Source organism: Actinia tenebrosa, unplaced genomic scaffold (genome assembly GCF_029948245.1).
Source record: "Actinia tenebrosa isolate PJP-AT-01 unplaced genomic scaffold, QUT_ActTen_1.0 PGA_scaffold4__44_contigs__length_22323623, whole genome shotgun sequence".
Taxonomy (NCBI): Eukaryota; Metazoa; Cnidaria; class Anthozoa; order Actiniaria; family Actiniidae; genus Actinia; species Actinia tenebrosa.
In genome coordinates, this window is record NW_028292581.1 from 1,515,345 (window position 1) to 1,528,354 (window position 13,010).

A 13,010-nucleotide genomic window follows, 5' to 3' on the forward strand; every position below is an offset into this window, starting at 1 on the left:
TGAAGCCCTCGATTTTATCCATAGAAAGTACGTTGTCAAAATTCTCATAAATGAATGATTCCATAAGCTGAAATGTTTACTGATTACGTCACGTTCATGAGAAGTTTTCTCTCAATGACAGGAATCTGACGGAGGAAACCAATCCTTTGATTGGCTGATAAACAGTGACGTCATCGTGTAGGAGTGCGCGCATCTAAAATGAAGATTAAATATATAAAAACATTTTTGAGAATGATTTCGATCCTTCGAGTGTGAAATAGAAATATTAGCCCAAAGAACTAGATTAGTTAACTCGTGTTGATATATATCGTACAAGTCTCTACTACATTTCGTTGTGTAAGTTAGAATGAATGTTGACCTTTTGACGGGAGACTTAAGTCATCTTTTTATCTGTTTTTTCTTAAATTTTCAATCACTTATTCTTTCATTTATCGATGCGCTTTTGATAACACTCGTATAAGAGGATGAACAGAATAGGAAGACAGGTTCCCCGTTACCCTTAGTTACTGGTCTTTCCCCTAATTCTCACCCCACCCCTTCCCTCCCTGCACCACCTCTCCCTGCACCATCTTCATATCGATGACAAGACCATGGAAGTCCTTCAGTATCGTATACGAACTTACTCCAAAGGTATTTAATATCATCACGCGGTCTTTCTTTTTATAATCAAGCCTCAGGGACACGCCTTCTGTAGACGTTTTGTGGAGCTTATTGGCCACATTAGGACATTAATTAATATATATATAAACATAATCTAATCTTGTTATGATACCACAAACAAGATAAGCTTATATATCATATCATATTATCTGCTGGAGTCACTTGGACTTCACCACAGCTTAGTTTTACTATCAAACCACGAGGATTACATTTACTGATATTTACAGATGCAAACTTCTGCCCTGTAGGGCCAATATACTCATAAAATCTATTTTCTATGCAATAAAAGAATTGTAGACTATAGAAAGAAAATATAACAATCATGATTGTACACACTTTGTGACTACAAAGGTAGTACTGCGCTTCAGTCAAAAACCTTGATAAAATATTTATATCCACTTGAATCGATATAGATACTATTGGACGGAAAGGAATGAATGTGGATACCATATGATGAATGATATCATATCCTATTCTATACTAGGTTCTATCGATTAATCGTACAATAAAAAGCAGCCAGGGAAAAGAGAAAGAAAAAACGAAAACGTTTAATCGCGTATCGTGAAAGGCAATGATCTACATCGTTTTACCTTTCATAGTTCTAATATCTTTGCCAGAATGTGTGTATGCGTTTGACCCCATTAAAGATGTTTTCCAATATGTGAATTCATTCATCCGTTTTTGTGGTTCGTTAAGAAGCCACAGCAGCTTTATTATCGATCAAACCTTGCTATCAACCAAACCACAAAAATACACATTTTTGGAATAAATTATCGGTTGTCAGTTAAGTAGAAGATTGTCGATCTTGATGGGGTAAAGCTGGTAGGGTTCTCACTTTGTATGTACGCCGTACGTGAAAGCATATTGACCATTATCATGTAAGAACTTTTAGCTGCGACACGCTAGTGTGTGTCTTTCTTCTCTCCCGAGTGACGCGCGCATCACAAGAAACAGGTAAAGTTAAATATCGTTTTGGTCAATATACTTACGCTTATCAATTCAAAAACCTATTTATATAAGATTTTTTAGGTGTTCTATACTATTTTTATCTACTTGAGACCATCAAACCTAGTTTCTTACAAATACCTTTATCAGTGACTCACGTCAGTACAATATATAGCAGCTGACGTGATGAATTAAAGGGAGATGAGATAGCGATTGCATATACACCTAAAAGTGAAAACTTCACCTAGATTCTTTATTTCATGACGTCTGAGTTAAAAACTGCAAAAAATATTCATTGTCGAATTCTAAGGAAGCATTACAAAAACAAAATATCAAGGCAATATTGCCAGTTCCAGTAAGGCACGGGTTGTCACAACCATTTATTGTTTTAATGACCAAAAATAGTAGCGGCTTTGTAGTGATCATTTTTTACCGATATCGACTGAAATACGATATTACTGAGCATGTACACCATCCGACATGACAGCCCCCTTCAATACCCAAAAGGGCAAGATAGAGGTGTTTAATTTAATCAAAGCAATGCTTGATAATCCATCCATAATCTTGGGTAAATCTGAATACAGTTTGTTCATGTCATGTCATGGCTGTGAATGTCTCCACCCCGCCTTACCCCTCCCCCCCAGTAATGGTCAGTTGTGGTTTAGATTTTAACACGGTTTACGAAGCTGCATCTTTGTAAGTTCATTGGCCATCATGTATTACAAATAGTTAGCACCTGCCCAAATGGCATGTGCCGCTGACTATGGTACGATAGCACTTCTAGTACAAAATGGAAAATGACTTCCGATCTAAAATAAAAAGCAAATCGGCTAAGGACTTTTCTTGGGTATGTAATTTGTCGTTGATAATTTTACTTTGCAAGGTGAAAGATACTTTCTTAATAGCCGTTAAAGGTTAGCATCTTTTCGCATGGTGGCCTAATGAGCAACTGGACCCGGACCCGTGCAATAGTGAAAATTCTTGTCGTGCCATTGACGTAGCCCTCTTTCCATCCGGCCTTTCGAAGTCCATGGTATTTACGAAGAAAATTCCGTATTTGACGCAGACTACAGAGACGTTGCACTGTGTGTGACTTTTACGATAAATAAAACATTAATTACTACACTAAATAGTTTAAATATCGCAGCTCTTATTAGTGAAGTGAGAATTTCACTAACTAACGAACTTGTGGTTGGAGGAAAAGCACTTTTGATGAGTATCTAGTCCAGTCCCGGACTCCGTTTCGGTCCGCTCCGACAGGCTAAGGTCACGACTGGACTAAATACTGAGTATCAAGAGAAAAAAAGAAAGTAACAAGGAATGCAATTTCTTCATCTCACATTCCAACACAAGGAAGATGAGATGATGTTAGCGGCATTAAGATAATTTATGAAACTATGAAAGCAGTGCGCCGCAGCATTATTTCGTCATACTTTGCCCGCGAGTTGGGTAACCTAATTCTCGTGTGAGCTTTTTTTCTCTTATCTGTCCTTGATATAATCGTTCTGATAGCGTGAATCTAGCAAGCCCGGGGCTTTTGATTTTTGCTTTATGGATCTCCCACCCGTTACAAACCCCATTCCATTGATTACACGCAATCACATCGTAATCCTTTATAAGTACTAACAATAGTCTTTTTCCCAAAAGCATTGATTCACCCGTGAATATTTGCCAGTCAGTCAACGAAGCAGGAATTTATCCTGGCTGAACTTGATGAACGATCTTAATTGACTTCTAACCGACTGCGTTAACCGTCAAGAAGACTCTTTATCATTCAAACAAGGCAGATGTACAGCGAACCTTTAGGTAAGAGAGTTCAGACATGAGATCATCCCAGATGGAAAGGTTTGTGACCCAAAGGGCTCATAGAATATTCAGTAACGCTACATAACTCGATCGGCAGTTCCTTTGGTTGTTTGTACTGCAAAACCGCATTATATATGGCAGTCAGTCTTCAAAACCTTTAGGTTATGGATTTTAAAACACGCCAGATAAAATATAGAGTGATCTGCTCAAAGTATGTCGACGTGCCAGTATATTTCAGTCTTGTTTACTACTGAACTGATTTTCACAAAGATTTGTGTACTGATCGATCGTACACGTCGTAGTTTGCTCAGTTCAATCTCAGTTGCTGCCAAAATCGAAAGCTAGCTAAGGCAATTATAAAGTATTTAACGATATCCCTATGACTTTCTCAGTTCTGGTGTTTTAACTTCTATGAAGAAAGCAGTTACTCCTGGTATAGGATTTGTTCTATTTGCGAAAACTGAAGCAAAGTGACTTGCCTTAATTCGAGATACTATTTTGATTGTCAAATTATCGATGTTTTTAGCCTATCTTTTCATCCCTAGTGATTTTTTTTAAATTTGTAAAAATAGGCGACTAGTTTTGATTGGTGAAGTCATCATATATATAACCGTGAAATTGAAAAAAACGTTGTCGGGCTAAAAAGGTTACAAATCATCTGAGTCCGCTTAGATAGTTCAGTTAGCTCGAATCAATGTTCGACTGTTTACCCAGAACACCCGTCGGCCTTAGATTCGATCATTTTCAACCTTTAGACCAGACAAAGTTTTTTTCAATTTGTTCAAAAGAGCATGTAAATCTTTATAAGTATTTATTTGTGCTCTCTTGATTATTAATTTGGTGTAATACAGAAAATTAGTTAGTCAAGTTTTATTCAAGTTTATCTAAAAGTTCACTCATGAGCCCAGTGACATTGTTATCTGGCTGCAGATTGTAGAACCCGTCAAACCATGTCTACCGGTCTTGGCTGCAAACCAGATACAAGTCACCAGTTCAAGGACATAGAACGCCTGGCACAAGACATGAGACTGCTGGCCACGATGCCTGAAGTATACGATGTGCATTTCATCGTTGGTAAAGATAAAGAATGTGTTGGTGGAGTTAAAGCTATACTTGCTGCAAGAAGCCGGTAAGTTCTTTGACAAAAAGCTGTCAATCATTATTTACTTTGATGCGGATCAGAGAAGATATTAAAAACCTTGAGTTACGTCTTTCGATGATCTGATGCACAGCGCAAGCTAGGTCCGCTCTTCATTGAGCTCCCCCCCCCCCCCCCCCCCAAGAACACCCTCACTATAATACCGCAGCTACTGATAAAGAGATTTATTTACTCATATATAGATGATGTTATGTTTTTTTCAGAGTATTCTTCAACATGCTGTTTGGTGGTCAAAGTCTTCGTACGACAGAATCAGGCACACCTAAAAAGAGCAACAAGAAAGAGCGCAACTTCGCCTTCCTGAAGCGGGAAAGTCAAGTAAAAACAGAGCAGAAGGCACCAGCACAGAAATGCTTGACTATCCCGATTGAAGACTTTGAAGTGGACGAGTTCGCACACTTGATGGAGTTTTTACACTGTGGACGGTGTGTTCTCGACTCGCGATGCATTGTGGGGATACTAGCCGGTGCAGATTTTTTTGCGGTTGAAGATTTACATACGGCAGTCGTTAAGTTTGTTGATAAATGTATCACTGTTCGTAATGTGTGTACTTTCTTTTGCGATGCTGAGAAATACATTCAACTCAAGTCGATCAAAGCACTTGTTCCCAAACTTCTCGAGTTTACAGCCACCCACGCCCATGAGATCCTGGGTTTGGCATCATTCCGCAATCTTCCACAACACGTTGTTCGACTTATTATGTCGCGTAAGGATCTGAACGCCACCGAGTGGGAGAAATTCACAGCTGTGGTATCCTGGGGTCATGCGTACTCTAACATCCATAACGTTAGCTTACAGTCTGCCGTAGAACCGCTGATCGATTGTATTACTTTTTACAAAATACCTACAATGCAATTGATGCAAGAAGTCCGAAAAAGAAATGTGGTTCCTGATCATGTGATAATGAAAGCCTTGGCGTATCAAGCAGATCCAATGAGCGTTAAGCTCAACAAAGCTAAGCCAATCAACGACCGACCTGCCAACCAACCCAAATCGCCACGAAAAACAGAATCTAGTTCCCAGGCCTGCATTGACATTAAAAGCATCTCCGAGAATCATCAAGAGGAAGTTGTAGATGTTAAACTTGATCACCTAACGAAAGGTTGAGCTGGGTGTGATTGGGTGTGTCAACACGATAAATGGCCACTTTATCCTAAAGGGACGGTGGATAACTTGATGTACAGATCAAGTTGCAAGATGATCAACATTCAAAAACTGTACAGAATACAAGATTATTTTTGCATTACTCATACTCTTTATTGTGTAAATAACTTTCAACCTCGTGTAAGGATGAACGAATAGTAATGACGAGGGTAGATTCAATTGTTTCAACATCTTTATTCCTTTTCCAAAGTCAGTTGATCAAACCTGGTAGGAAGACCTTTTCTGAGCTCGATAAATGGGATTCATCGTGGTCTAACTTGGATACAAGCAAGACCATTCAAGTCATGATGAACAAAAGATGTTTGTACCTAAGCTAGACCACAATGCACCATGTTTCCTATCTCAGAAAAGATTGGATGACTACCGTACGGTACATGTAGATCTGATTGATGGACGAGGAATGATAAATTATGTATTATTATTATATTATAGTTTAGTTATTGCTGATTGGCCTATTTCAAAACGTTGTCATCGAGAAAATATGAGATAGGTCATCTCAAGATCCAAGAATAGCTGGAATGACTTATGTTTCTGTTTCTTATTCTGGTCAAGAACATGGACCTTAGTGTTGAGACTGATTCAGTGTTTTTTGTATTCAACGAAACCATTTCCATGTCGGAATGACCTATCACCTATCACCTTTGGCAATGACAAAGTTTTTTGAAATAGGTTTGTGGGTGTGGCTCGTTGGTCGTGCAGGATAACATCATGACAACAATGTTGATTGAGGAATGATATTTGATATGGTGAATTGGATGATTTGAATATAGCAAAATGAAGAATCCCCTAACAATAGTTGTGTCATTAAAAACCGATGCTTCCTTAACAAGAAAAGGTTGTTCTCTGTGCTTTGATGCTCAGCCATGACAGGCGTACCATAAAACAATTAAAATATCAATAAAAATTTAATCTATGGAGCCATAAATTTCTTTACAGGGAGAGCGATGCAGGTCAATTTGGAGGGAGGGAGGAGGGCAGAATATGCGAAGCGAAGGAATAGGAGGGGGAAAGGGGTACGGTTGATTAGGTAAGGCACATTACTCTATTTGGACATGAAAGACTTGGAATTAAGAGTACTAGATTGAAATAGGTGTAGAGCATTTTTCAAGTCTCCATTGCTTCATCATCATCATCCTCATCATCCATGACATCACCATTTTTTTCAGGATTCATATTTGATAATAGTTCATCTATGTGTTGTAGGAACTGTTCGTCTTCACACCCTGATTTTACGGAAATCTGTTAAAGGAAAACCACTTTTAGGCATAAGAAAGTTCAACCTTAAAGAAGAGAATTGGGAACAGAAAAGACAACCACCATCACCAACTTGGTTGGCCTTTTGGCACTACTATGTCAGGTGAATCCCCAGGATGATAGAAACAGTTTGATTCCCGTGGATGCCATACATGAATAAAGGTTTTCTGATGACCACCCCATTTATTTCAAAATGCATTCAAATTCCTACCTCTTTTGCCTTTTCCAAGCTAATTTTCTTGCTGGTATTGTCTTGTCCAGAAAGATGGTACATCCAGCCCAACAAGTACCACACCTTGGGAAATATAAAAAGAGAATGTCTAATGTCATTTTTAATGAGTGTTGAGCGTGACAGCTAGTAATCTTCAAAAAAAAAAAATCATGGTCCTGGATCCATGTTTTCATAATCTCAGTGGTAGCCATCTTCAGATTCTAAAGTCTATGTGCAATGTCACCAACCACAGTAAGAACTTAATGATGGAAATTACTATTCAGTGTCATTTCACTATTCTGGTTGGCCATAATAGAGGGGCTAGCATATACAGTTGAATGGTGTTGTCTTTCCCTCAAGAAGTCCTACAGTTCTCTATATCTATATATCATACAGTTTTAGTCCTACAGTTTCCTATATCTATATATCATACAGTTTTAGTCCAACAGTTTCCTATATCTATATGTAAATACCTGAGGATCTTCATCATTTTCTTCCAGCAAAGTTTGTAAGACAGTTCCCGCTACCTGTTGAAATCATGATCGATAATAATGACTGTTCCACATTAATCAGTTTTGGTTTCATAAAAAAACTCTCTTTGAAAGCACTAAAATAAATGTCTCATGGACTTGATCTATCCTTGATACTGGCATACTATGTCATCTTTAGTGGGTCGGTGTCCACTGGTAGAACGAAGCTTGGGATTGGACAAAATAACAAAAACAAAGAAAGCATGGATTATGGTGAACAATGTGTATTGTTCTACATGTGAGCTGCGTTCTTTGTTTTATGATCTCACCATTCATTGTTTGTTCATCCACTCCCACAAGGCTTCGTTCTGCCGGTTGTGGATTACCCTCTTTAGTAGATTCCAAAACAAAAACATGAAATACATGAAACATACAAACAACAGCATACCTCAAAATCTTCAAGCTCTAACAACAGTTTAGCAGATGTGAGTCTGCTCTCATAAGATGGCATGGGGACCTAGGGAAAAGAATTGGATGCATTTTATACGGTTATTTGTAGAATACAATAGAAAACCAAATTAAAGCTTAAGATAAAAAGATGAACAACATTTTCAGAGGAAACATATCTAGACCTTGCATAGTGAGTGGAAAGGTGATAGTTCACAGATTGAGTCACGCTTAGAAGATCATTTTTGGATGTGGGTGGATGTTTTACTTAAAAGTACTTCCAGTTGTTTGGTTGGTAGGCTGTTTAATACTAATGTTGGTGTGGGTAGGAGTGTGGGTAGGAGTGGTGTCTGATCTAGTAGGCTGTTTATAGACCCCTTGCAGCACTTTGGAATGCAGCTCAATCTGGGGGAAAAACAATAGTTTCCAATTCTCAGGAGATTGTAATTCTTTTGTTTTGTCTCCCAGATCAAGCTGCTTTGATGTGACATGGGGCAAGGGATCTACACCATATACTAGATCTTTCCTGGACATTGGCACATCTTGACATATAGTATTTATAAGCACTGCAGGGGCAGGTATCCAGGACTTGAGATGGGGATTACTTAAGTTAAACCCTCTTCTGTACGAAACTTTTTTTCACTTGGTTCTACATTGATGATACTTCAAGCTCTTAAATTTAATTTCTGACAATTTGAAATGCAATGGTTTTTATGCGTTTCCAGTGGTATTGGCCCAAGGTAGCCTTCTTCTGGATCTACCCCTGCATTGTAGACTATATGGGCTATTTCAATACCTGGTCTGTATCATCATCATCTTTTCCAAGCCATAAATCAAGACCCTTTTTCAACATTGTCTGGGCATCCTAAAGAAGAAGAAAAACATGTCTTACAAAAATTTCATAACTTACCATTGTTATGGTCACACTGCATATACACTTAGTCATTTCAATACCCCCATTAATTGACTGGTACACTATTGCAATTAGCGCCACTGGGTTAGCTCAGTCGTAAGAGCATTGGTCTGTTGTGCGGAATGTTGTGGTTCAAGCCTTGGCTGGTCCAACACTCAGCGTCTTAAAATAACTGAGCAGAAGGTGCTGTCTTTGTAATTGCATCTGCAAATGGTTAGACCTTCAAGTCTTCTCAGACAAGGACTTAAAACCGTCTATCCTCACTATATAACCCTGTATAAGGCGGACATAAAAGATCCATTGAAGACGCTGGTGACGACCATCTTCAGTGCCCGTGCTAACCGGCTGCCTTATCAATTGGGTCGCAAGGCCTGTTAGGCATCAAGTTGTCCACCCAGGAGTGGTAAACACATTAGATGGTTGTCATCCACACCAGCCTTAATCAACTATTAAAACTATTGGTTTGGGTTGTTGAATATATTAATGGAAGATACCTGGTCACTGAACAGCTGACTGGATATTCATACCTACACTTCATTGATATAAGAAATCAAAGTACCTGAATTTTTTCTTGACTCATCAGACAGTTAGCCATAGTTTGGTATGCATCAGGGTTGCTAGGGTCATATTCTACTGCCTTCTGGCAACATTCAAAGCACTTGTTCTCTGCCTCAGTATCAAAGCTTTCATTGATGGAAGGTAATATTATTAAGATCATAATATCTAAATTATTGTTAAATTCAGTGAATCAAATTGCAGTACAGTAGCTCAGGGCTTGAAATAGTGACCAGACATTGGACAATGTTGGGGCAGAATTGTATCCTGTGCTCTAGAGGTTCTATTTTGCTTCCCGTGGTTGTAATGAGGGAGCACCAAAAGTCACTTCAAAACAGCAAGCGCCAAAGGTCATGTCAAAACAGCAATTGTCACGGTGAGAATAAATGACATCTGGACCTCAGGATACCAGAACTAGAACCAGTCTAATCTTTGCTTTGCCTATCATTTTGACCAGTAACGTTTGGCCAGAAATAAGGTATGACTAGGCTAAAACTAATTTGGCCTGTGATCATGACCGGCAACAGATCAGCTGTTTTTTTAAGCCCTGGTAGCTAATTTAATTCATTTTTTTCTGATCTGAATTTTTACATTATACTTACCATTCGTCTGTCATGTAGATTTCTGCTAAAGAACAGTATGCTGTAGAAACATCATTAGGACTGACAGTGTCTGATTTGGCAGCTCCCTATCAAATATAAGAAAATAATTTTTAATAATTTTGAAAATAGAACCCAAAATATTTTCAGTAACCTCGAACATAGTGAAACATGGATGTACAACCAGTCTGTAATAACCACATACTAAGTGACCAAAATGTATATGATGTACATATATTCTAATAATGGAATATATATATATTCTTTTATTTAAACATATAAATTTTTTAAGTTTACTCCAAGGGCTTACAAGCTCCCTAGATGAGCTCGAATGAGAGCCCTTGGAGTAAACTTAAAAAATAAAAGATTTACACATTTGGATGTGGAGTACAAACACACACACACACACAAAAAAAAAAAGAAGAAGAAAAAAAAAGCTAACAAAAAAAAGAAAACTAATGGAATATATATCACATAGATTCAAAGCATTAAAAAATAATTCCATACCTTTGAGCTTGAATTCATAGTTGATATCATTAGTTCAATGCCCTTAGTAAAAGCCTCAACAGCCTCTTGTCCTTGTAGAATCTGTCCAATGTACATGTACTTAGCATGGCCTTCATCAGGACACAATTCAATGGCATGTTGAAAGCACTTTGAATAGTCAAGTAATACTCAACAAAAGATATTGAAGCATTTTCAATATTATTTGCACAAATTAGCTGTACTTCAAAACCATTTGTTGGAGCTTGTATCATTGCATGTGTCAATTAAAGATGCAAAACCTACAGTAATTATTGATCATACTTTTGATTGGCAGCAGTAATATTTCTCGGTCATCAGTCGCTAGTATAGTCTTCTATACAGCTACTATCAGTGCAAAGAAGATCCCAAAATATACTGTTTAGGTCCAGAAAATTATTATCTTCCATAGAAGACTTCCCTTATATAAGTTCCAAGAAAGTGAACTGGTACCATTTCCAATGTTTGAAAACTCTAACAACACTTTATGGAAGAGAGATACAGCTGTATGCAGAATAGCATTTTTTGAAAAAAATTCAAAATCATATTATAAGGATACTTTCTTGGCCTTCTCAGCTTCACCTGTCTCTAAAAACACAGCTCCAGCAGTTTCGAGTAGTAATAAGTGATTGGCATCTAGTTCCAGTCCTCTTTCACAGAACTTCTGAGCCAATTGATAGTTAAATGTTTCCATACATTCTTCTATCTGAAATGGGAATTGTGTGAGAAATTGTTATATTACCTAGAAAAGGGGAATGGTCTGTTTGAGAGCTCAAGTCCATAGCTGGTAGATTACAAAAGGATAACTGGAAGTTATGACTAAAGATATAAGGAATGGATAGAAGGATGAGTAGATAATGGGATAAAGGTATGGATAGCAGGGAAACATGGGAAAATGAAAGGTACGATGAAAAAATGAATGATACACAAATGGGTTAGCAATAAAAGGCAAAGGAAGAACTCTGTAAGATTCAATTTATGCTTATCAGATATAATATGGAAGTGATGTACCTTTTGCAATAAATCTTCAACAGAATATGTTTTATTTTCCCCATTTTCATTGATATCTTGGCTTCCTGTACTCCCCTTCATATTATCACTACATGCAGCACTGCCATCTTGCATGTCCAAACAACATTGCTCTTTGTCTTCTTGGGTATTCTGGGAAACTTTATAGACATATATATAAAGAAAAAGCAATTTAATAATTTTCCTGATAGAGCAATTTCTTGATAGTTACTAGAATTTTACAACAAACTGTAGTTATTAATGGGCTGCCTGACTCAGCACTCCATGCATGATGCCCTTTCTCCGTGGTCATTCCCATTAGAGAAAGTAATCATGCAAAACCATTTCCGCAAAGTAGAAACTTGTAATCATGATTTCCCCATGCCACAGGCAACAAATTAATGGTTCATATTACAGTAATAACGTTACTTTTAGCAAGGTTTGCCTTGTGTATGGTGGAACGGGATTCATAAAATAATTGGGATACTATGTGCGCTATATGATAGGTCGAAAAACAATGTTTGATGAGAGTATCAAAACACGCTATCGTCACTTTAGCGCACGCGAGTATTGCAACTGTCAGATTTTAATCTATCGCGTGCGCTCATTGGTCAGTTTGAATAAGACGGCATGTAGGGAGAATTTACTTAAATTTGTTGTTTTTCAATCTTTTCATGAGTTTGTCATTTTATAAAACAAATCAAAAACAGTTTTCTGTGTTTGATACTCTGATCAAAACACTTGGGATGTTGGGAGAACACTTGAGAAACTGGAAACCACTCTGCTACGTGTCGTGGTTTCCTACGCTCCTCTTGTGTTCTCTCAACATCCCGCGTGTTTTCATCAGAGTATCAAACACGGAAAACTGTTTTTGATTTGTTAAATCTAAGTTAGCATGAGACCTCCATTTTGAGTTCCATTTCAAGGGGTTTGTAAACTTGTTCAAAAGTTGATTGTTAAGCTCAGGGAGAGCAGTATTATTCATACCAAATATGACATTTCAAAACTAACATCTAAAATAGATAATAACTTGATAATTTCATAATAACCAATAAATAACTTCAACTTCAGATTTCTTGACTAACACGTGGGCTGAACACGAAATTTCCTTTGCATAATATATTACGAACAATTTCTTATAAATTTAAATGGGAAATAGCTTATTAAGTAATTTAGCACAAGTTCTTACCTTTATTTGTTTTGGTAGGCTTTTTCTTCTTTTTCTTTCTTTCTTTACCCATGATCGTGAAAAACACGAGAACCAACAAATTGTAAACTCTTGAAAACAGTAGACCGC

At 37.5% G+C, this 13,010-nt stretch overlaps 2 protein-coding genes across 2 annotated transcripts; one reads left to right on the plus strand and one right to left on the minus strand.

Moving 5' to 3' along the window:
* The first annotated feature begins 1,478 nt into the window (after positions 1-1,478).
* LOC116299529 (serine-enriched protein) lies at positions 1,479-6,568 on the plus strand. The gene is made up of 4 exons (XM_031708202.1): positions 1,479-1,614; positions 3,253-3,411; positions 4,342-4,540; positions 4,774-6,568. The coding sequence occupies exons 2-4, from the start codon at positions 3,393-3,395 to the stop codon at positions 5,675-5,677; spliced, it is 1,122 nt and encodes a 373-aa protein (XP_031564062.1). The 5' UTR covers positions 1,479-1,614; positions 3,253-3,392; the 3' UTR covers positions 5,678-6,568.
* Positions 5,889-12,982, minus strand: LOC116299523 (uncharacterized). The gene is made up of 11 exons (XM_031708190.1): positions 12,903-12,982; positions 11,717-11,874; positions 11,265-11,411; positions 10,691-10,837; positions 10,187-10,272; positions 9,589-9,712; positions 8,913-8,981; positions 8,118-8,186; positions 7,673-7,726; positions 7,200-7,283; positions 5,889-6,973 (listed from the first exon to the last, which is right to left on the minus strand). Exons 1-11 carry the CDS (start codon positions 12,952-12,954, stop codon positions 6,839-6,841), a joined length of 1,125 nt encoding a protein of 374 aa, XP_031564050.1. The 5' UTR covers positions 12,955-12,982; the 3' UTR covers positions 5,889-6,838.
* Positions 12,983-13,010: the final 28 nt, after the last annotated feature.

What these genes read in the sequence shown, in the direction of transcription:
- LOC116299523 (XM_031708190.1), bottom strand. Translation starts at nt 12,954, where the DNA reads ATGGGTAAAGAAAGAAAGAAAAAGAAGAAAAAGCCTACCAAAACAAAT. An exon ending in CTATGAATTCAAGCTCAAAG is followed by an intron (nt 10,273 to 10,690) that starts GTATGGAATTAT and finishes TATATTTGATAG; the next exon opens with GGAGCTGCCAAATCAGACAC. An exon ending in GCTTGGAAAAGGCAAAAGAG is followed by an intron (nt 6,974 to 7,199) that starts GTAGGAATTTGA and finishes TTCCTTTAACAG; the next exon opens with ATTTCCGTAAAATCAGGGTG.
- LOC116299529 (XM_031708202.1), top strand. An exon ending in ATACTTGCTGCAAGAAGCCG is followed by an intron (nt 4,541 to 4,773) that starts GTAAGTTCTTTG and finishes TGTTTTTTTCAG; the next exon opens with AGTATTCTTCAACATGCTGT.